This window comes from Phodopus roborovskii, unplaced genomic scaffold, assembly GCF_943737965.1.
Source record: "Phodopus roborovskii unplaced genomic scaffold, PHOROB, whole genome shotgun sequence".
In the NCBI taxonomy this organism is placed as follows: domain Eukaryota; kingdom Metazoa; phylum Chordata; class Mammalia; order Rodentia; family Cricetidae; genus Phodopus; species Phodopus roborovskii.
The window spans coordinates 58,729,668-58,752,721 of record NW_026126480.1 but is presented as its reverse complement, the minus strand read 5'-3'; the positions used below and the strand labels follow the sequence as shown (position 1 = coordinate 58,752,721).

The 23,054-nt window shown below is 38.5% G+C and overlaps 1 protein-coding gene across 1 annotated transcript; it reads right to left on the bottom strand.

Annotated features, from left to right (window-relative positions):
- Positions 1-2,507: 2,507 nt before the first annotated feature.
- On the bottom strand, positions 2,508-22,722 carry LOC127228871 (membrane-spanning 4-domains subfamily A member 4A). Its single transcript, XM_051193969.1, has 7 exons — positions 22,567-22,722; positions 17,695-17,857; positions 13,387-13,515; positions 10,210-10,266; positions 8,671-8,829; positions 4,730-4,831; positions 2,508-2,625 (listed from the first exon to the last, which is right to left on the bottom strand). Exons 2-7 carry the CDS (start codon positions 17,839-17,841, stop codon positions 2,563-2,565), a joined length of 657 nt encoding a protein of 218 aa, XP_051049926.1. The 5' UTR covers positions 17,842-17,857; positions 22,567-22,722; the 3' UTR covers positions 2,508-2,562.
- Positions 22,723-23,054: the final 332 nt, after the last annotated feature.

The window sequence follows — 23,054 nt, the reverse complement described above, 5'->3', positions numbered from 1 at the left end:
TCCAAGTCTTCTCATGTCCCTCCCATGCCCTCTCCAATTGAGACTTCTTTAATTATTGTGAAACACACACAGTATAATTGTATGTGTACACTCAGCTGAATCCATAATGAGGGTTTCTTACTTAGATCTGGCAGTTCAGGTCAGATTATGTGCTTGGACCTAAAGGAGAGTATTATAGATGTCCAGTTTTCACCAGAGCTCTCTCTCTCTCTCTCTCTCTCTCTCTCTCTCTCTCTCTCTCTCTCTCTCTCTCTCTCTCTCTCTCTCTCTCGTTTTTCTGTCTGTTTGTTTGTTTGAGACAGGGTTTCTCTGGGCTGCCCTGGAACTTGTGCTTCAGACCAGGCTGGTCTCAAACTCACTGAGATTCATTTACCTGTCCCTGCTTCCTGAGTGCTGGGATTAAAGGCATGCACCACCACTACCTGGAAAGATATATACTTTTTTGGTCTTGACTTGATTTTCATATCAGAACATATTATTTACTCATTCATATGTATATTATAATTAAAATATAATTATATTATTTTTCCTTTTCTCCTCCCAATCCCTCCCATGACATCTCTCTCCAACCCTCTTGCTGCCCCCACTCTCTAATTCATGTTGTCTTTTCTTTGATAATTATTTTGTAACAATATGGTATTAATATATAAATATAATGTGTCAAGTCCATTTAGTGTTTCTGGAATGTATATGAGTTCAGGCCTGACCACTTAGCATTGGGAAATCAATCAGGGGCTCCACTCTGGGGAAAACTAATTCTCCCTCTGTTGTCAGCCATCAGTTGCTGTTAAGAGCTTTGTTGTGGGTGGTGGCTCATGTGGCTCTTCCCAATCTGTGCTGGAATGTTGACAGGTTGATCTCATGTAGGTCTTCAGTAGGAAATCTCAGTTGCTATCTGCTACAGCCCTGTCATGTCTAGAAAACTCCATTTTGCCTCAGTTCTCCAAGACAGGTAAAGTCTTTTTGCCTCCAAGCTACCTAAGACAGGACATACATGATGGAATGTGTGCTTCCCATAACTGGTAAGGCTGGAACGTTGAAGAAGACTACCTAAGACAGACACAGTTATCAGTCCTGCAGCAGAAGCACAGGTATTTTTTTAATTATATTAAGAAGGGGGGAGTTGTGGGTGCCCATATCGATGGCTGCACTCCATCTTGGCACAAGGACAGAGTTCAAAGCTGTCAGCAAGTCACAAGCCCTAAAGGTCAAAGGTGTGGCTACAGAAGGATGTTTTGGCCATCTTAGTCTAAATAACAACAGACCTGAATCTGAGATGTGGCTACTCCTGACTTTAAGGCTAGGGAACAAGAAGTTTAGAGCTAAGGTATGGTTACTGAACCCTTAGAATAAGTGGGGAGGAAAAGTCTGTTTGTTCCATATAGATGATACTGTGTTCCCCTTTTGGTTAAGGTATATAAGAGTGGTGAAAAATAAACTCTTGGCATTTCAGTATTGCTCCTGACCTTTAAAAAATGCATTAATCTGTGTGTTTTTATATCTAGAACTTCATAGTTCTTATTTTTTATTAAATGTATGACTAAGTTAAAAAAATTACTACAGGTCAGTGGTCTAGGCTCTTAGTCATCTTAGGCACAGGGAGATTTCTGTTGTTTTCAAGGGCACAAGTGAGAAAGATGAAAACTTATGGTGTGATGTACCAAGAAGCCCCCCCATTCTATTCCATTTTTCTATATTTCCTGACCTTATACCTTAGATTATTTTCTCTAATATCACATCTGAATGTAGTAGGTAGCACATGGATACAATGGTTTCTAACCTGTTTGTTTGGTAATAAAAAAATAAAACACATTTAATACATATCTAATAAACATTCCTAGTAATATTCTGACATATAAGGCATCAGATAGGAGTTTAATTAGGTATCTTCCTGCTTAGTAGGAAGTCAAGGGAGGGGGAGATAAAATAAATTGAGTCTTATTTACATGTCTTCATGTACACTCACGTGGACATAGGCATACATTGGCCTTGCTATTCTGTGCTACATTCTTATGGCATTCAAAAGAAGCAGGAAAAGAAGAAGCAGCAAAAGTCATATTTCTGCACTTCATGAAGTAAAAAAAAAATCCTAAAATCTGTTGCTTTGAAAAAACAAACACCAAAGTTAGACAAACAGGAAGAGCATTAGACAAAGTAGCAGAAATGTGTAGTCAGTGTGAAAATCTAATGTGATTAAAATCATTTCACCCGTTTACTTTAAAACCTACTTTGCTGACTTAAAGCACTTTTAGATTGTCTAAAGTATGAATAAAACATGTTCAAATGCTATTTAGCTAGTACATGGGTGGTATATTTATTATTTTATGATAATATTACGAAAATCCAGTGGAATGATCTGTCAGATTCCTGGGGAAATATGAGGATGTCATTGGAAACACACAAGCACACACACACACACATGGGCACACACACACGGGCACACACAAGCATCCACATCAGAGTTGGAGTCTTGTTCTTCCCCATGTGTGGTTCTTGAAAAAAAATCAACACATATTTCTTGGAAAACTTTTTTTCTTGGTGTGCTGGTGATATCAAACCTCCTTAAACTGATATAGAATAGTCTGCTTCTTTCATGGGAGGACTTGATGGCATAATTATCACAACCTGGAAAGTCAATCAGAAAGTCAATCAGATGTTATTACATTACTCACAGACCCCCCCCAGGGATTATTTTCTTTACCCACATATTGTCACCATCACCAATGCTCATCCTGTCACTACAGAATTGAACCTCACAGCAATCTGATAGACTTCTCAGGTATCCCTTAGATCAGGCTATACCTAGGACACATATTCAGTTGTAGAATTTTATCCTTTGGGAACTTGTGGCTACTGTTGATTCTTAGAGTGGAACAGTATGAGATGTAAGTGAAAGTCCCCATGAATTTGCTTAAAATGGCGTTTTATAGAAAATACAGAGCTCAGCCAGGCGTTGGTGGTGCACACCTTTAATCCCAGCACTTGGGAGGCAGAGGCAGGTGGATCTCTATGAGATAGAGACTGTTCTACAGAGCTAGTTCCAGGACAGGCTCCAAAGCAAAAACCAAAAGAAAAAGAAAGAAAGAAAGAAAGAAAGAAAGAAAGAAAGAAAGGAAGGAAGGAAGGAAGGAAGGAAGGAAGGAAGGGAGAGAGAGAGGGAGAGAGAGAGAGAGGGAGGGAGGGAGAGAAGGAGGGAGGGAGGGAGAAAGAAGAAAGAAAGAAAGAAAGAAAGAAAGAAAGAAAGAAAGAAAAATACAGATCTTTTTCCCCAAACTAATTTGCCAGTGCTGATGGCAGCAGGATGACTTGGTTGCCATACATAAAGCACTGTGATAATTGGACTGGCCCAGAGTGTCAGGAAGCATGCTGAAAGAATGAACAAGTCTTATCCTTGTTCTGCAAAGTCGTGTGACATAGAATTTTCTAGGAATAGCTGAAGATCCCAGAGATTATTAGACTGTCATTATATGTTACTTGCCATTACAAGTCCAGACTCAGAGAGCTTGGGAGCAATGCTTTCCAGCTTACTACTGTTACAGCATTCACAACAAGCACAGATTTCCAAAAAACAAGTACTAAGGCCTGAAAGGTATGAAGGAATTTACCTATCCAAAAATGCTTCGTCACTCACTGAAATCTTAAAATCTTCAGTGATACCAAAGAAACATATACTTCTAGGACCTGAAATTGCAAACCCATCATACAATTCTCTGTAATCTAGTCCAGTGCTCTTTAGGCAGAGCCTGTGGAGATGAAGATGTGGTGTTTTCCAAAAAGATATAGATGAGCACCCAGTGATCTTATCATTTTATTATCACCTTATTATTGGCTGGGAGCCCTAACCATCACTGGGCCTGTGGGCAATGAGACTAGTGAGCAGCTGTAGGGTTTTAGTAGCTACTAACTCACTTTAGAGCCTCAGTACTTAAAGAACACAAAGGTCATACTCTTGTCCTTGTTTACTTCTGTCTCTGCTCCCTTTATCCACTATTTGAGATCATCTTTCTGAGCAAAAGCCAGAAGGTTTTGCTACAAGCATCAGGGTAAGCTAATGCCCAGGTGGATACCAAGTGACAGAGAGGTCTTGACTCCAGTGTTTCTTTATAGCCAGGGAAGGATGCTATGATAAGAGTGGAGTAAATCTGGTACCCTCTGTGGGCTTCTAAGATGTGAAGTGTTCTCTGGTCCAGACTCTAAGGGAATGTCATTTGCAAGGAAAAGAATGGTAAAGCTGTACTACGTAAAACAAAGATCTTGGATGTCTCTCAGTGACCCTCTCCTCAAGTGTGGATGAGACATGAGACTAGCACAGAAAATCATTCGAATGAGTAGGTCATATATCGGTTGACTTAGAGTTAATTAACAATATTCTAGATGAACCTTTCAACTTGTGTAAACAGAAAGAACTCAAAACATCCGTTCCCTTGGCATCTTCAAAGAAGTGCACTGTCCTACTTTCTATACTAAAGAGGGTATGAATTGTGCCATGTGACTATATAAGAGAAGCTTGAAGCTTTGACAATTCAGAGGATCCCACAGAGCTTCCAACTGCACAAACATGAGCTTGTAAGTCCTTGAATAGAAAACTCAGGTAAGCTGTGCCCATACTCCACCAAAGGGAGCTGAGAGGTGATGAATGAGAATTGTGTTCAGCTTTTGTGTTTATGTGACTTATTACAGAGTGACAGAAAACATGAAGAGACACATTCGAATGAGAGACAAAACTTACCCCACCAGGGTTACAGCACATTACTCTGCATCCAAAGGCAGAGAGAGACACCCCAATGCAGAACTCCAGCACACTCAAGATGACCACCACAATATCCAGACCCTGTCAGCAAATCACAATGCGAGCATGTGAGGAGTGGGCCTCACACATTCCAACCATTTCTACGCTGAAAGAGTGAGTGGCATAACTGCCCAAGAGCCTAGGAACACAGCTCCTGGCACAGCCTGATCTTGAGCCAGTTCTTGGCTTTCTAAACTCTGCATATTCTGTCACTTTTTGAAGCACATGCATTAGCTTAGGCCCTGTGAAACTTGCCTTTCAACATCTGTAGCTGGTCCCTAATAATTTCATGTGGTATAGTCCAGTTATTACACACAGTATTTCTCTCTTACAAGGAAATCTCTTTATCTGACCATTTTGTTTATAATTCCATCCTTCTTAATATATCTTTTTTTTTTCACAAGATGAGAGCTTCTTGAACTAAGAGAGCTGTTTCTTAACTTTGCTGGTTCTAACCCTAAGATTTTTAATAAATTATGTGCTCCAGAGACTTGGAAGATGGCTTGTCTGGTGAAATGCTTTCTATGGAAGCATGATGAGGATAGGTTAGATTCATAGCACCCCACAAATGCCAGATGGGCATGATGGCATGTATTCAATCCCCACATGCAGGCAGGGGATTCTTAGAATAAAAAGAATAGCTAAACAAGTAAATCTGAGAGCTGTGGGTTAAAATGAGAGACCATGCCTCAAAGTGAAGAGCAATTAAGAATGACGTTTAATGACAGCCTTTGGCATACACACACACAGAGAGAGAGAGAGAGACAGAGAGAGAGAGAGACAGAGAGATACAGAGAGAGAGAAAGGCACACACAGACATACATAGAGACATTCATGAGAATATGCTTATGTGTATTCATGTATAACACACATAAAAAGTGTTTGTGTGTGTGTGTGTGTGTGTGTGTACATGTGTGCGTGTGTGCATGCAAGTGCTTCAAGGTCTGTGAAATAATACCACTGGTTCCCAGATAGGAACATACTTGACACTTCAAGATTAATGAGGCCCTTCCTTATTGAGGTCCTCTGATGGCACAGCCATATCTGATGGGAACAGCAAAAGTCATAAGGCCAGCACAGCTGTTTGACAAAGATCCATCGAAGCTGAGCACATGATGGCTGTCATGACTGGTAGGATAAATGTGGATAACCTTGGTGGATTGCAGGGCAAGCAAGGGTGACCAGGTGGGGGATAAACAAGCCAGGTAAACAGAACTTAGTGAAAGGTTTTATTAGAAATGGGAAGAAGGGGAGGAAAGAGAAAAGAGGTAAAGAGACTCAGAGAGAGGACAGAAGAGAAGAGGAAGACAGGAAAAGTCCTGTCTGCCCCAGGGGAATAGTAGGAAACAGAGTGGGAAAGAGAGGGGGAAGAATGAGTAAGTTGTTGGGGGGTCTTTGTTTTAAAGGGGTCCTTTGCATCTGCATGCTGACTAGGGTATTGCCTGAGTGCATTCTGCCAGGTGACAGGGGCAGGCCAACATAATGCCTGAATCCTAACAATGCCACCTTTGGTTTCCATCTCCACCTGTTGTATATTTGAGTGACTTAGTATTTGTACAATTTGGGGGTATTGGATTGATGGAAAATTTCTTATGAATCATTTATGCCTTCTCCCTGGAGTACTGCTTTTAAACGTTCCCTGGAAAGTCCTAAACATACAATTTCCTCTGCTTTAGGGAGATCTCCTTATCTACTTGAAGGTCTTCCTTATGACTTAGAGGTTGTGACACACACATAAAGAAGTCAGAGGTCTCTTTATGAGGCTATGAGACACACTTGAAACATCTGTCCTTGTATTTATGCAGGAACAAGATATTCAAAACAAAATAAACTCAAAAATCAACACGATTTTGTGGGCTAGTGGAGTTGACCACAGTTCAGATTGCAAGCCTCTTCTTGCTTACACTGAGGTGAGTATGTGGCATGTACAGCAACAAAGTTAGATTAGCTTAAGTTACCTCAGCCCTACACAGAGACTTGTATTAGTGAGCAAAGTATGGAGTGGAAAGATGGTAAAAGAATGAGTTGAAAGGTCCTCTGTTTCTTAGAAAAGTTAGTACATGCAAAGCCACTGTGTGTCATATGACCAAGAAACAAAAGAATGCCAGGATTAGATATATAGACAAATTCTATAAATATGTAAAGTGTTAACATTGTATTAACCAGAATCTGAATAATAACTGCAGCAACTTTGGCCTGAGGATATTTCTTGGGCACTCTGACCATTAAGAGTTAATAATACACTGCTTGGGACATGGCAGTATGCCCAGAATGGCTTGGAGATTGTTTTGGTCTAATGTCCTTGTAGCCATAAAAGCTACCAGCCCAAGATCAGGCTGTCATTTGCCTCTAGATTCTTAATAATTGGGTTATGGGCTTAATGAGTAAGAATGATTATAAAAGATAACTCTTTATCAATGATGTCAAAACTTGAGGGAAAATGATTAGAACTGATAACTCTTCTGTCATAGTTTCTTAATGAACAAAAAGAAGTAAAACAAAAGCAAAAATATCCAAAACAAAAATGATATATGATCTATGTTTTGAAACATGAATGTATCCTTACTTACTAAACTCTGCAAAATTAAACATGCACTCTGGCTGCTAGATAGGCAGGCTGTGGGATTCTCCCTACCACCATGGTCTGGCTCCCTCTCTCCCTTGCCTACTTCTTACATCCCCTGCTGGGACCTGAGTCTCCATCTGAGATGAGCTCCCTCTCTGCCCATCTCTCCTAAAATGAAACTAAGAAGTGTTCTGTGTCTGATTCATCCTGTCAGTATTCTTGAATCCACCCATCTTCAGACCCTGCCCTCATCCAGAGCTGGACTCCAGCACGCTGACATAAGATGAAGCACGAATTAAAAAAAAAAAAAAAAAGACTCACACAATTCAGAAGACTTCGTGAACTTAACAAGAAGATGGCTCATTTAGATGAAAGAGGATTCCATTGTACAATGTGAAGAAAGCAGCTGCAGAGCTTACAGCAAGCACAGAACTCTTTTAAGGAAGAAGTATTGTGTGCGGTCACAGGCTCCATGACCAAGAAAGCTGCCTTACACAGCTTTCAATCCTAGAGCTGTGTTCATATCATTGCATCCTGGATGTCTATGACGTAACAGGCCTTCATAAATAGCAAGCAAGATCCTTAATTATATTAACTACATATAATAGGTAAATTTTAGGAAGGAAATTCCAGAACTTATCTTCGCCAAGTTCTGAGTGACTTTGGAAAACTGTTCCATCCACTATATATTTGTATCTCATTTTGGTTGAGTGCCTAGAGATTGAAACACTTACTATAAAGACTTTTAGAATGTTCAAGGGGGATACTTAGTTATCAATGCTCTTCATGCAATTGTGTTGATTCAAATAAATAGGGCCCGATATTCATGAACTTTAACTTGGAATAAAATGGACAATGCAGTTTATTCTGCATAAGAACTGAAAATGTTGATTCTCTATATTTGCCTGCATTTTCTTCTCTTTTGATCTCACTGTATCTCTCATTCCTAAATAAGGCTTGACCTATTTCCCTATGGTTTCTAATTTCTTTTTTTTTTTTTCGGTTTGTCCCTCCTTTCCTCCCTTCCTCCCTTCTTCTTTCCCTATCTTCCCCCCCACATGCACTACTATGACCACCCTCCCCTCCCTACCACCCACACTCCACATGTAGGGTGATGCTATCCAGAAGGGGTCATCTAAATCTGTCTAGCCATTTGAAGTAGGGACTAGGACTTCTTTCCTGTCGCTAGGTTAAGGGAGTATCCCTCCATGGGGGATGTGTTTCTAATTTCTAAAGGTGATCAAGGAGTATTACTCTTGGTTTGGTTGAGGCAGCAAGCTTCAACAATAATTCCATGAAAACAGAAAGTACTAACCATTAAAATGGGCATGGTCATCTGGCAGCTTTCTGAAGTGCTTCTATATGTACAGTAATAGAAATGGAAAGAATAAATGCTTGGGCTCAGTGAACTGATTACGATCCCAGAGAAGGCAAACACAGAACTGGTGATGTTCAAGCCTAGGCTACTTCGAACCTAGAAAGAATAAAATTGATTAAAACAATATTCTCTGATATCCTCAAGTCTATCTCCACCCATCACTTTAAACTCTTCAATTCTTTCCTTACACATTTCATCCTCATTGTTTTGACTAATTCAAAAGTATCCCAATTCATCTCTACCATTATTTTTCAGCTCAAATCTCTTGTCAAAACAAAAATGTGAAAGTCAATTCTACAATTAAATCTTGCAGATTACCCCTACAGACAGATGAAGCATACTCCAAATTTCTCCTACCAGGGATTTCAAAACTATTATACTTATTAAAAATAAGTTTATTTACTTATTTGGATGTGCCTGCAAAGGTCAAAGAACTTTTGGGAGGTTACTCTCTCCTCCCTCCATATTGGGGTAAGGACATCTCTTCTAATTTCTGAATCTGCACAGGCCAGATAGCCACCTGTGTGTCCTGCAGCTCAAACTCAGATTGTCAAGCTTGATACCTTTAACGGCTGAGCTGTCTCCCTGAGCTGTCTATTATACTCCAGCTGAAGAGTATCTCTATGTGTGGTCTCTTACCATTCTGTGCTACAAGGTTGTCTGACTTCTGCTTGGATTAATGCTGCTGGGCTTCTGTTGCCCTGCCCCCTTTGCACATTTCCTTCTCTGTTATTCATATCTGCAATTCTTTTCCAGTATTGAAAGTACAGCAGCATTTCATAAGAAGCAAATCTTCCCAGGGAAGTGTGAGTGGTTTGGTGAGAATGTAGCATGGTAGATATGTACTAATGGTCTAGCTACAGGACGTGCTGGGGCACAGATTTGGAAATGTATTAAACACACTCTAGTGATGTAGGGATAATGCAAATGTGGTCCTAGCTAGTGTCAAGCTTGTTGAGATCTTGGTTTGGAGCCCGTTTTTGGCTTTGTGACAGATATCCTGTCATGATATATTTTAGAAATTGTCTCTTCCTGAGAAATAACACATTGTGAATTTGTTTTATTGAATATTCAAAATCTTTTCTGTATACAATTGGAACACACATTTTGATCAATCGGTCAATAAATGCTATGTTACTAAAATGTTTAGTGCCATGCTAATGGGCGTGGATAGTAAACTTCAAGGTAGAATTAATTCATCTTCCTTGACTTTTGTTCTCCTGAATCTCTGCATCTGTACCGAGATTCTCTCTGCAGTTCACTGACACAATATTCAACCTCATGTCAGGACTTAGCTAATGTTTTGACTAAAAATTTTAAGAGGCAGATTCTTCTAGATGTAATGCAGACCATCCTCCTTTGTTTCTTAGAGATTAAGGGTTTTGTTTGTGTTTTGTTCTTTTCAATCCTGGCAGAACAGATACTTCAGTAATACCCCTCCTCTTTTTATACTAAAATAACTTACAAAAATCTCACCAAGCCTTTTGTAGTTCTTCTTCCTGCTACAATTGAGAATGATCCTGAAATAATAAACTAGAAATAAGAGGTAAAATCCAGGTTAAAATGCTTTATACATTATTGAAAATTATATTGAAGCCTACTCCTAAATTAGATAACATATGAGAAACAGATTGACTATCTTAAAAGAGCCACAAAAGTTAAGGAAGTTTTCCCCTTTTCCTAGAAAACAGAAGAATTCTACCAGACAGGTGGCTAGTACAATTCATCAATGTTTTCAATTCTTTGACAGTTTTATCCATGTATGTATTAAGTAATGGTCGTTTGGCCTTCTCACCCCATTTTCCTCTCTCTTTTCTTCTTTTCCACTGAAGCTCTTCTTCCCAATAATTTTTAACTATAAACACACACGCTCTCTCACACATACAGACATACCAAAATTGCTATTAAGACTGTTTATGAACCCTCAGGCATGAATTTATAAATTTATAAAGTAAATTACTGTTCACATGGCAGCAAAATTTAGGGGTTTATTAAACTAAGAAAGAAACTAAATGTTATTCTCATTTAAAATAGCTACTCCAGTCCAGTTTGCTTGGTGAGTCATCTAGCCAGAGAAACACTACCCAGGAGCTTAGACTCAACTTAAATCATGCTTAAGAGATAGGAGAAATAATTACCCATTTAATGACATACTGTGCTTTGCTTTTCCAGAATCCTAGCCTTCCCAGTGCTGTTCCAAAGAGGCAGCATGTAGTTCAACTATGTCTGTCCACCTGTCTGAGTCCTGACTTAGAAAAGATGTAACTATGTTTTTCTTCTTTTTAGCCTCTGTTGTGTATGTTGGCCAGAGCCCAAAAATCCTTTTCATTTGCTACTTTGGGCTTCATTGCTTTTTCTCTAAAATGTCCCTTCCACCATGTTGCTGCTTGGCACTACATGGCTGACACCCATGCCAACTTGGGTGGCCTAAGTTCTTATTTCCTCTCCTGGTCTCTTCTCAGCAACTTCTGGGATCTATAGCTTGTCTTTTCAGGGATTTTTCTTCTAAAACTGTTAAAATTGACCTTGGTTTTCAAAAATATAATAAAAATTTAATATAAAAGTAGCAGAAGAAAAAATAACTGTTTAAGGGTCGATGCCCAGCATAATTTTTAGGTTCACTGTTTTTTTTTTTTTTTTAACTTGGCAAGTATTTCAGTTTGCCTGAAATGGTTAGTGTCAACATTTGGACTCACCTAATTTCACAGTTCTCCTATATAGGTTTCTAAGGTAGCTTTCCACATTTTATTTTTACATTTTAATATATTGTCTTCAATCTGAAATGAGGAAACTAATAAAATAGTTTGGAAGAACTTATTCTTCAACACATTTCTAAAGTCAGGATGTTAGCTAATCCATGTAAATGAAATCAACAGTTTGTGGGAGGTAAACTGTTGTCACAACATCTAAAATACAAGTACATGCAATGAACTCCCAAATGGTACTGTGTTTGATTTCGAGTGTCTCCCAAAGGCCTCTGTATTAAAGGCTTGTTCCCTCCTTATCACGTGTTGCTGGATTGTATTGTCTTTTTAATTGGTGAGACCTAGAAAGAAGTTTTCCAATTATGAGGCAAGGCTGCAAAAGGTATGGTGGTGAACATGAGCAATAGACAATGGTATTCATGTGTACAAATATCATGATGCCCACTATTTTGTATCCTTGGCACTAAATGAAAATAAAGAAAAGCAACATAATGGATACTGTAGTATGAACTCACATGCTTATTTGAGAAATACACTTGAATGTGATTATTAAAATAAGTATTTAGATATTAATATAATTTATAGCACCAACACCTAAGACTATCACTGAAAACTAGTATAAATGACTAAACTCTCAGTAAGGCACATGGGAAAATATTCCATTCATTTTGTTATTTCTCCTATGAGTTTCACAGAAGGGCAAACTATGAAAGTGAATCACAAGTTAATGATAACAAACCCTTCACCCTTATCAACAACTGTCTTGAAAATATGCATTTGCATTGAAAATATCTGTGAGAAGTGAAATATGTTAATAAGTCAGATTGATCTACCAGCAATTGAGTAGTTTATACAACTGAACTAAACAACACCAGAAAGGATAAGCCACAGAAAGTAGTTAGATTAATTGAAGAAATTAATGTTAACACATGCCCAATTTATTCTGATTTGAGTTCATGGTAACATACTATTGCAATATATCTTCATTGATATATATTAAATTTTTTAACTACCTGAGGCATTTAACTACCTTAAGACATTTTTCTGCAAAGTTGTAGAAATACTAGATAAGATAGGATTTCATAGGTTTTGGCCAAGGAGCCCACAGAAGCTTCCAAAACAATACAGTCTACTGTCATTGTTTTTGGATATCCACCAGAATTAATCAGTAAGTGCCTATATAGCTGAAGACGCCACACACAGTAGATACAAGGATAGCATAAACAATCTTCACTATTCTCAGCCCTGATCATAGAAACTTCTTTCCCCAGGGAAGGATGGTCAAGGAAAGTACTCAAACTGACCAATGTGCTAAGAATAAGTGACTATCGAATGCTTGGTTCCCTAAATGGACATTTATGTTATGTACGTGTGTGTGTGTGTGTGTGTGTGTGTGTGTGTGTGTATGTGTGCACACATCCCAACACATATACACATGCATACAGAGTGACAGAGAGACAGAGAGAACAGAGACAAAGATGCACAGAGAGAAAGAGAGAGAGTGAGTACATCACAGAAGACTGAATGGAAGGACTGTGGGAGCTAAAGAATAGGAAGGAGTGTGATGGAGTATAGTCTTCTGAATACAATATGGCTATTGCAATCATGAACACATAGAATCTGTGAGTTTTATACAGGTCCTAGGAAAAAGAACAAAAGAGAGAGAGGAAGAGAGGGAGAAAGCAAGAGTGAGACAGAGAGAAAGAGAAAAGACAGAAAGAAGGTGGAAGACTAGGGGAAGGTAGTTGGTAGTTTTGGGAGAGGGATAAGAGAGGGTGGTGAGGGGGCAGATATAAGTACAGTGTAGTATACATAAGTAATCTAGCATCTATTCTTAAAATAATTGAATAAAAAGGGATAAGATACCCCTAATAAATTAATAATTAAGTTCAGAATCTTAAAAACAATGTATGTTAGACCCATTTATAATATAAGATATGCAACTCACCATCAGAGACCCCCAAATTGGGTACCCTATGTACACTGAAACAGGGAGTACTTCACCGTATGTTACAGTAGCACTTATCATCATGATGCCTATGGCGAGGTTCATGAAGGCAATCACAATCTGCACAACCTAGATGTGACAGCAAAGAAATGAGAACAGACCATTTGCCAAAATAGTGTGCCCGTGTTGACACTTATACAACCACTGAGCTACTCTCAATCTCCATCTCTGATACACTTAGATGCCGTTCTGGATAACCTTCTCTTGGCACTTTTGTCCATGTAGCTGTGGATATAATAACTTGTCAAAATTGTCCCACAGAAAGTCTATCATTATGCTAGTAATTTTAAAGATAGAAGGGACATTACCAAGCCTTTTTTCAAGATGCATTTTCTGAAACTCAAGGTGCTACTGCCATAGCTGCTCTCCTTAGTCATAAGCTCAGATGAGGGTGACCCAGGAATTAATAAATAGTGACTTTAACCAGAAGAAGTAACTCGAAGAAACATACCTAGAGAAGAGTAAATAGAGCATTGTCTCTGTCATGTGGGATCTGAGGGGGAAAATATTAATAAGGTACTCTGAAAAATGGGAGAATCCAGGACTGGAGAGGTGGCTCAACAGTTAAGGGTACACACTGCTCTTGCAGAGGAACAGAGCTCTGTTCCCAGCACCCACAACTGAAGGCTCAGAACTACCAGTAACTAGTTCATGGGAACCTGGTGCCCTCTTCTGGTTTCTATGAGCAACACACACACACACACACACACACACACACACACACACACACACCAAATTAAAAAAAACCCTGTTTTTAAAGTATGGGTCCTGTGTAACAGATAGTTTCACTACACTAGGATACAAAAAGAACACACACACACACACACACACCAAATTAAAAAAAAACCCTGTTTTTAAAGTATGGGTCCTGTGTAACAGATAGTTTCACTACACTGGGATACAAAAAGAATGGAAAATTATAGAAACTTGGGGGATTAAAGAAAGGGAATACACAGCAGTGAGAATGTATATTACACCAATTGTGGTGGTAGATGCTGGTAGTATTTGCTGAAGGAGGTGGAGGCAGGAGGATCACAAGTTTGAGGTCAGCCTAGGCTACACATTTAAAAAAATAAGGAAGATTGTATATTGCAACAATGTATGTGTTTTTTTAAAAATAACAAATCTAAAATTAACTACCTAAGTGTTCATCTTTGGAAACTGAGGAAAGAAAAGCAAATCAAGGAGCAAAATGAATTTTAGAAAGGAAATCAAGCATTTGATAGGATTCATCTCAGACATCTTCTGCATCCAATACTTTCTATTTTAGAATATTACGAATTTTTAATTTATTTCATTTGATGAAATCAGCCCATTCAGATTTTTCTGGGGGTTTTGTTTCGTTTTGAGTTTTGACACATAGTGTTTTCAAAGAGTTCTCCATTTCATCTGTGTCACTTACTATGCAGACATGGGAAGTGAAGATAAGGACAATAGATGAAAACAAAATCTACAGTTATATCTTTCACTGAAGAGATGCAATAAAAATCTAATATCTGTTAATCAGACTAGGTAAGAAAAAAAGAGGCTGAGATCACCCAGTAGCAGATTCAAGCCATATGCGTGAGTCATATGGTACGGCTTAAACACAAGGGGTTGTAGAAGACACAGCCCTAGGAATCGGATTGGATGGGTTAGATGGGAGATGGAGTTGATAGGAAAAAGGGTAAGACATTTGTATAAAGCTGTCAGTGTTGTGGGAATTTGACAGCAAATTGTATTGGGTGTGGTCTTCTTTGGGGGTATGTGACCCAAATACCCAAATAAAAGGTGAGGGGGGTGAAAGTTACTCTCTTGGGTGTGGGTGAGCTGGCAGTGAGCCATAGGAACCCACATGGTTTTCATCCCCTTTTGGAATGGGCAGAGGTGGAGCAAACTGTGAAGGCCTATCTGCTGGATCTGCAGTGGCAGCAGCTTCATTCTGTATTGTGAGTGTACTTTATTGATTGGCACTTGTTAATAAGTCTGACTTGAGCACAGATTTCACTCCCTCTTTAGTCAAATAACAAAATAATCAATAAAATGGAGTGAGGAGATCAATGGACATCAAAAGAAAATTAGTCTTCCTGGGGTATTGGTTATCTAATACCAAATGGTCAACCCTGAGAATATACATACATGTAACATTCATACTGAGCAGTTCATATATTAGGAATATATGTTTATATACATATATGCATGTAACAACAATCAGTGAAAAAGAGGCCATGAATTTGAAAGAGAGCAAGAAGGGATATATGATTTGGAGGGGGAAAAGAAAAGGGAAATGATGTAATTATAATCTCAAAAATAAAGGAAAAATAAAAATGACTAAAATTCATCATACAAGTATATAAAGGTGTCAAATAATAAAGATTAGGGAAATTTGTTTTGTGTAAATCTGACAAAGTGTGTGTGTGTGTGTGTGTGTGTGTATGTGTGTGTTTGTGTGTAAAAATGTAAACCTCTGATGACATAGGTTACCAAAGAGTGAGGAGATACTAGATTCCATGCTAACTGATAAAAAGACAATACTATAAAAAATAACAATTCTCACCTTCACATAAAAATTTAATGAAACTCAAAATCCCAGTCATTTATGTTATAGTTCTCTTGAACTGATACTCGGCATGGGTTACTACATAGTGAGTTCCAGGCCAACGTTGGGTACATAGCAGTTGTGAAGCCACAGGAACTCTTATTACTCCTGTTTGAAATACTCAAGATGGCACATGAAGGGTGGGCAATCAGGCATCTTATTTGGAAACTAAATACAGTTTTGCAAAATGCCAGGGTTCGGATTAAGTTAGTAACAGAGAGGTTCAGCCACAAGAAACTGTTCCCAGCATGGCAATGTTGGGGCAATGGAAACTTTAAAAGGCAAGTGTGATGGCTAGATTTATGTCTTCTTGACACAAGCTATAGATAACGAGGAGGAGAAAAACCTTGACTGAGGAAATGCCTCCATAAGATTGGGCTGTGGGCCAGCCTATAGAGAATTGTTTTAATTAGTGATTGATGGGAAAGGGCCCAGCCCTTTGTGGTGATGCCATACCTGGGATGAATATCCTGAGTTCTACAAGAAAGCAGGCTGAGCAAGCCATGGAGAGCAAGCCAGTAAGCAGCACCCTCCATAGCCTCCACATCAAATCCCTCCTCCAGGTCCCTGCACTGACTATTTTGTGGAAGTGTAAGACACATAAACCCTTTCCTCCCCAACTTGCTTTTTGGTCATGATGTTTTGTCACAGCAATAGAAATCCTGACTAGGACAGCAAGGAGGATATTAGTGCTGAAACTATGCACTGAATATGAAATGTCTCCCACAGGCTTATGTGTTGAATGCTTCATTTCCCAGAAGGGGGTGCTATTTTGGTAAGTTCTGGAAATTTTATAGGGAAGGATTACTTAGAAGTAGATCACTCACTGATGGTTGGGTCCAAGTGGTTAAGGGTAGAATTCATCCTTGCCTTTACCTGTGTCTCCATAATGTTCTTGTATACCAACAGATAAACAAGTTGTCATATGCTCTGCAGTCAGGATGTTTGAGTCAAGAGGTGGGGTGTCACAACTGTGGACTGAGCCACAGAAACCACAATCAAAACAAATCATTTATGCTTGAAGTTGCTTTTCTAGTGACACATGTCATAGTAATGCAAAAATAACACACAAAATTGATACCAGAGAAGTGATTAAACCTGGCCATGGCAGTATTTCCCTTTGGAACTGGCTTATGGGAGGAATTTGGAAAGCCTAAAGCATTATGTACATATATCTTAATTGATGGTTCATATAGGCTCTTAGAAGACAAGAACACTGACAGTAACATAGAGTGAAGACCTAGCTTATGAGGTTTGGCCTATGGTATTGGAAGTTGGACTAGAAGTCTCGTGTTAGATATTGGGGAAAATGTATGTGTAACTTCTCTATGTCCTGAGATTTTGAGTGAGGATATATACACACACACACACACATACACACACACACACACACACACACACACAATAGGATAGTTAACTTGGTGAAGAAAAGACAACATACATTCAGCATATGACATGGGTATTGCTTGCTGGCTTCTAGACAGATTTACAATGAGAATATAAGTTAATAGAATATAATGTTACTTTTTTGAGAATCTAAGTTCTACAAATGAAACACTAAGAACTCCAAGACCATTCAATGCATTAAAAGGCTAGCAGGACACTATGGTTCATGTTACATTGGTCATCTGAGAATTTATAACACTGTTATTCTCTCAAAATCAACATACCCCTAGGATTTTGGGTTCTCCCTTCAAGAATTTCTCTACCATCCTTTTCCACAATTGTGAATTCACATATAAAGGCTGTTGTCCCAGCTTCTGTGCATCATAACCAGCTTCCAAAGCAGTCTGTTCTATTCCTTGTATTGTTATCATGTCAGCAGAAACAGCTCTAGAAGAAGAAAAAATGTAATTTAGGGTGGCTTCCTGGAAACCAGGAACAGGGAGTCTAAATATAATATGACACATAGATACCAATTGAGTTAAATATGCTAAAACATAAAATTAAGGAAATTCCATGCTATCATTCTAGTTAATTATGTATTAATCTACACTCTGTATTCTGAATTGATTATGTATACTTACATCTACTTGTGAGCTTTTTACATTCATCCTCCCCATCATCATCATTACTTATTGAATGCCTGTATCTAATATATTCTGTAAAGCTAGTCCATAGTCATAGGTTCTTCCCTTTTTCTGTCTTGAAAAACATTTTACTTTTCCTATTCTGAAAGATATTTTTTCTAGTTTTAATAGTCTTGGCTGTCAAGTACTCTTTCTTTCAGCACACTGAGTAGATTACATCAACCTAGTGTCTCCTGGACTACAGTGTATTTTGCTGAAAAATAAAATCTCACTGCAAGGCTGATCATGATTCCCTTGTGTGTGAAATGTTTTTATCTCAATGTTTGAAAAAATTCTCTTGTCCCTACTTGTCATTATAATAGGAAAAATATATTTGGGACACTTGTGCTTACAGTACCTAGATTGTCTCTCCTAAGACTTGGTTCTCATAAATAAACTTCTATTCTTATTTTTTAATCATTTCTCCTTCAAGTTTTATAATAATAATTTTTATTGACATCTTAACAGCATCTTCATACATTAAAGATTCCTTTCTTATTTTTTTCTTCTGTTGAAAATTTCAAAAGAATAATTTTTTAAGTTCTCAGATTTTTAAAATTTCTGGTTAATGTAGTCTGCTTTTGAAATTTTTGTATCCTAATTCTGTTTACTGAGGTCTTCAAATTTTTTTGGTTTTGTGATATCAATCTTTGTCAAAATTTTTATTCATACCATGAATTTTCTTGTTGCACTGAATTATTCAACTGTGTCTTTTTGTATTGAATTACTTAGGGTTATTATATGGTATGAATTCATTGTCAGGCACTTCATGTATTTCTAGTCCTGTAGAGCTATATTTCCTTGATTTTCAGTTTCTCTAATATCTTTGTATTTGTGTCTGTATATCTTGTAGAGTACATCAGAACATCAGAGTTATAAAGTGATGTACATATTATGCTATTGAGTAGGGATATTTCAACCTATCTATAGACTTTATCATCCCCTGAGAAGAACGCAAAGTCTAAATTTGTAAAGGTTAGAATAATCTTAAATCTAACATACAGTAATGGATGCATTTATACGTGTGAAAATTCAACTTCTGTGGCATTCATTTAAATCTCAAATAAATTTACACACATACACACAATCATCCACACACATGTACACACTTAGGCATGTTCACACTCTAAATGAATACTCTAGCTTCACTTGCTTCATGTTGGAAATCACCGTATTTTCAGTATTCCCCAACAAGAGTAATAACAAGAGACAGATGTGGCAAGAACTCTAAAAGTGCTGTGGCAATCTATCTTCCCTTCTTTCATGGAAGGCCCAACAATGAACTTAGTCGACCATATTAGAAAACTGATCTTTTTTCCCCAAATCTACATCTCTCCCACTTTAGCAAAGGAATTTGTCATCTTATCTGACAACCTTTAGGCATTCCCTTGAGTACATTTGATTCCTTTTCCTTTCCTTTCCTTTTCTTTTCCTTTTCTTTTTTTTCTTTTTTTTTTGTTTTTGTTTTTGTTTGTTTAATTTTTTTTGTTTTTTCGAGATGGGGTTTCTTTATGTAACAGCCTTGGATGCTCTGAAACTCACTCTGTAGACCAGGATGCCCTCGAACTCACACCTGCCTCTGCCTACCACATCCTGGGATTAAAGGCATGTGACACATTTTAACCCCAATCTGTATTCTAATGTTACTTTTATTTTTTTCCTTTTGGAATTTTGGAGTCTCAACTATATTGAATATATTTGTTTTTCTACATCAACAATTTTATTCTTGCAGATTCAGCTACTTGGCAGTATTTATTTTAACCACATCCCTTTTCTGCTCTGACACAACAAAAGTCAATTCTCGTTTCTTCTTACACACAGTGCTCTCTGCTTTCCTTCACACACAGCTCCCCACTGCACATGAGTTCCTTGGCCAACAATGGCAAGGAAGCGGTTGAGAAATTTGTGTCACTTCCCTCATAAGCAATAGAAGGCAAAGGTGTTGGGAAAGAATGGGTGTTTATTTCCAATCCGATTTAATGTGTACTTCGGTTTATTTGCTTTTTGTCATTATTTTTGTCCTTACTTTTCCAAACATACATTCAGAGGATTTAGAAAATGAAGATTCTTTCTAACTGTAACCACTAAAACCTAAGTAGACTAGGGAGAGAGCTTTATCCATAAAGTGTTTGCCTTGCAAGCACAAGAACCTTCACTTGGTCCCCAGCACCCACATTAAAAAATGAAAAGCTAGCGCAGTGGCAAGGGTTTGTAATCTCTGAACTGGGAAGGCAGAGACGGGGCTTGCTTACCCACTAGCCTACCCTAATTGACAAGCTCCAGACCAGAAAGAAGCCCTATATCAAGAAAACAATTATATATAACCAGAGAAACAACACCCAAGGTTGACTGCTGCCTCCATATGCATGAGTGCACACATTCACCCACATGCACACTGTCAATCATACATATGTGTACACATGTACAGGCACACATATGCATACACTCTATATAAATACTCTAGCTCCACTCACTTCAGGTTTATTTTTGGAAACCACTGTATTTGAAGTCAAGCCGCTGAGCAGTCTAGTACTTGTCTCCTCTTTTTGGAATCCTCTAAGGAGCTAACAGCTGCTCTCAGTGAATACTGTCAGTCTTTTGTGCCCCCAGATTTTGGGGGAATGTTGCCTTTTACTACCTTCCCAGTTTTTGATGGGAGATGCTTACCCTAATGATTCATTATAGGATTAGTTATTTGGGAAAACTAAAATGGCATAGCCATAACGCTTAACCTTCAGTATATTTCCTTCACATTTTTAAAGTTCAGCACATGGTACAGTTTCAGGCAACAGCCGCCTGTGTATCAATCAGCAAAGCAAAGCATTCCATATTTGTAATTTCCATGTCATCTACACATGTTAAACAGATCCCCTGTATAAGCCTGTGTGAGCAATCTGTAAGAAGATGGCCTTGCTGATAATAGTGACCATCTTCCTTGGGCTGCCAAGCTTCAAAATCAATTTGTTTCTTGCTCTAACAACTGAACCTCCAAACACTCACCTTTTAAAGTGCCTGGCAATGCACTTGGGCATGTCAATAGTGCATCACAGCACTGGGGGTTCTTCTGAGTTTGTTATTTCATTTCTAGTTAGGTTGGATCTTCTCTAGGACAGATTCTGTATCAACAGGGTCCCCTACCATATTTCCATGATTCTCTGGTAAAATGGGTTGTATTCTGGATATTTGGGGCCAATGTTAACTACTTCTAAAGAACTTTGTAAGTAAATCCATGCAGCTGCTTCCTCCATTCACACCACACACACACACACACACACACACACACACACACACACACACACACACACCTTTTAACACAAGACAAATAAATTCCTCAAGGACAAAATAAATTGTGTGTTTATGGTCTAGAGCTCAGTGTACCAACTTTCATATAAACCAAAGACTATTACATAGACTTGAAGGGTAGTTCTCTAGGCTAGGGAGGAATCTGCCAAGGTTTTATATTATCTATGTCATTTACAAGACTATTGACAAGTATAGTGTCTTTATTTTTTATCCACAGTACAGAGATGGAGAAACACAGGCAGCCCTAGTCCTTCTAACAGCATCAAACTCCTTGTGAATCAGCATCAGCACCAGCCATGCTTTCTCACTTCTATATGATTATCTCTCACGGGTCAGAACAATCTAGAAGGAATCATCAAGAAGATGGTCTAACAAAAATAATCATAAAATAAAGTGAAGATTCAATAGGAAGTCTCAAGAAAATGGTAGAAATGTAGGGAAAAGATGACCTTGGCTGAGGAGTCCTGGACTAAGATCCAGGAAGTGCGGGTTGTAATTCAAGCTAATAGAAGTTTCTAGTCATTTTTTCTTCTGGGTATGTTTCATCTCATCTGAGCAAAGACTGCACAGTTTCCTCTGACCCTAACAATCTTCAAGGCCTCTTTAATTCCTACATTTCCTATGAGAAGCTTAAATTTATGCTCTGAGTGTGTGATGCATAAATAGTACCAAAGATCAGGTAACAATCTACCTCAGGTTTGGGCTAAGTATGATAGACTGGGGTCTCGACTTTCTCCAGCATTATCACCACATTCTGCATGTGGCAGGTAGTTTCTTAACTGATGAACTGTAAAAGTAACACATGCTAGACGAGAACAAATACTGTGGAAGAAGGGACATTCAGAATCCATGAAATGATCAAAGGTGAAAGTACTGCTTTCTGTTTTTAAGAACAAAGTCAGCTAAGATCTCATACAGAACCCACTTTTGTCTTTTACTGGACCCTTATTTTTTTCTTGCCCCCAAGCATTGCAGCACAGATTGCTCCCCAAATGCCCTCAAACGTACATGTCAAAGTAAACTCTTCCCTTCCTTCATCCAGAACAGTGGCTGGTAACATAGGACAGGACCTCTTTTTTTTTTTTTTCCTTAGTCTACTCCCAGGTGTCCTAGAACATGAAATGAAAAACCATCATCACAAAAGGCCATGAAAGGTAAGTGTGCACCTACCTTTCTTCTCAACTGGAAAGTCAGACAAAGAGCAATCTCTGGGAATGCACCTCAGGTTCTTCATTCAGATGTGGTGACTTGCCCACATCCCATGTGACACTAAACTTAATTCCAGTGCTTTTTCTAAATCCTGAAGGTTTCTGTGGGGAACCTCTGAGAAACACAACTAGTTCCCCTTTTATTAGAAGAAGTATCCACTGGTTCTGCCTCCTTGCAAACGTGTGTTGTTCTTGGAAAAACATCGAGAAACAATGTCACAATCTTTCTGATTAAAACAATAGCACAGCTTTTACTGAGTGTATCAGTGTATGTACTTAACAGACCATAGTTACCATCATATCCCTTCTACCCATTTGTAAAGCCCACTTCAGACAAGGTGGCTGGTGTATGCCTTGATCCCTATTTCCCAGGAGTCAGAGTCTGAAGGATTGTGACTTATAGCCAGCCTGGCCTGACTGTCATAAGGAGAACCTCTCTCAAAACAGCAA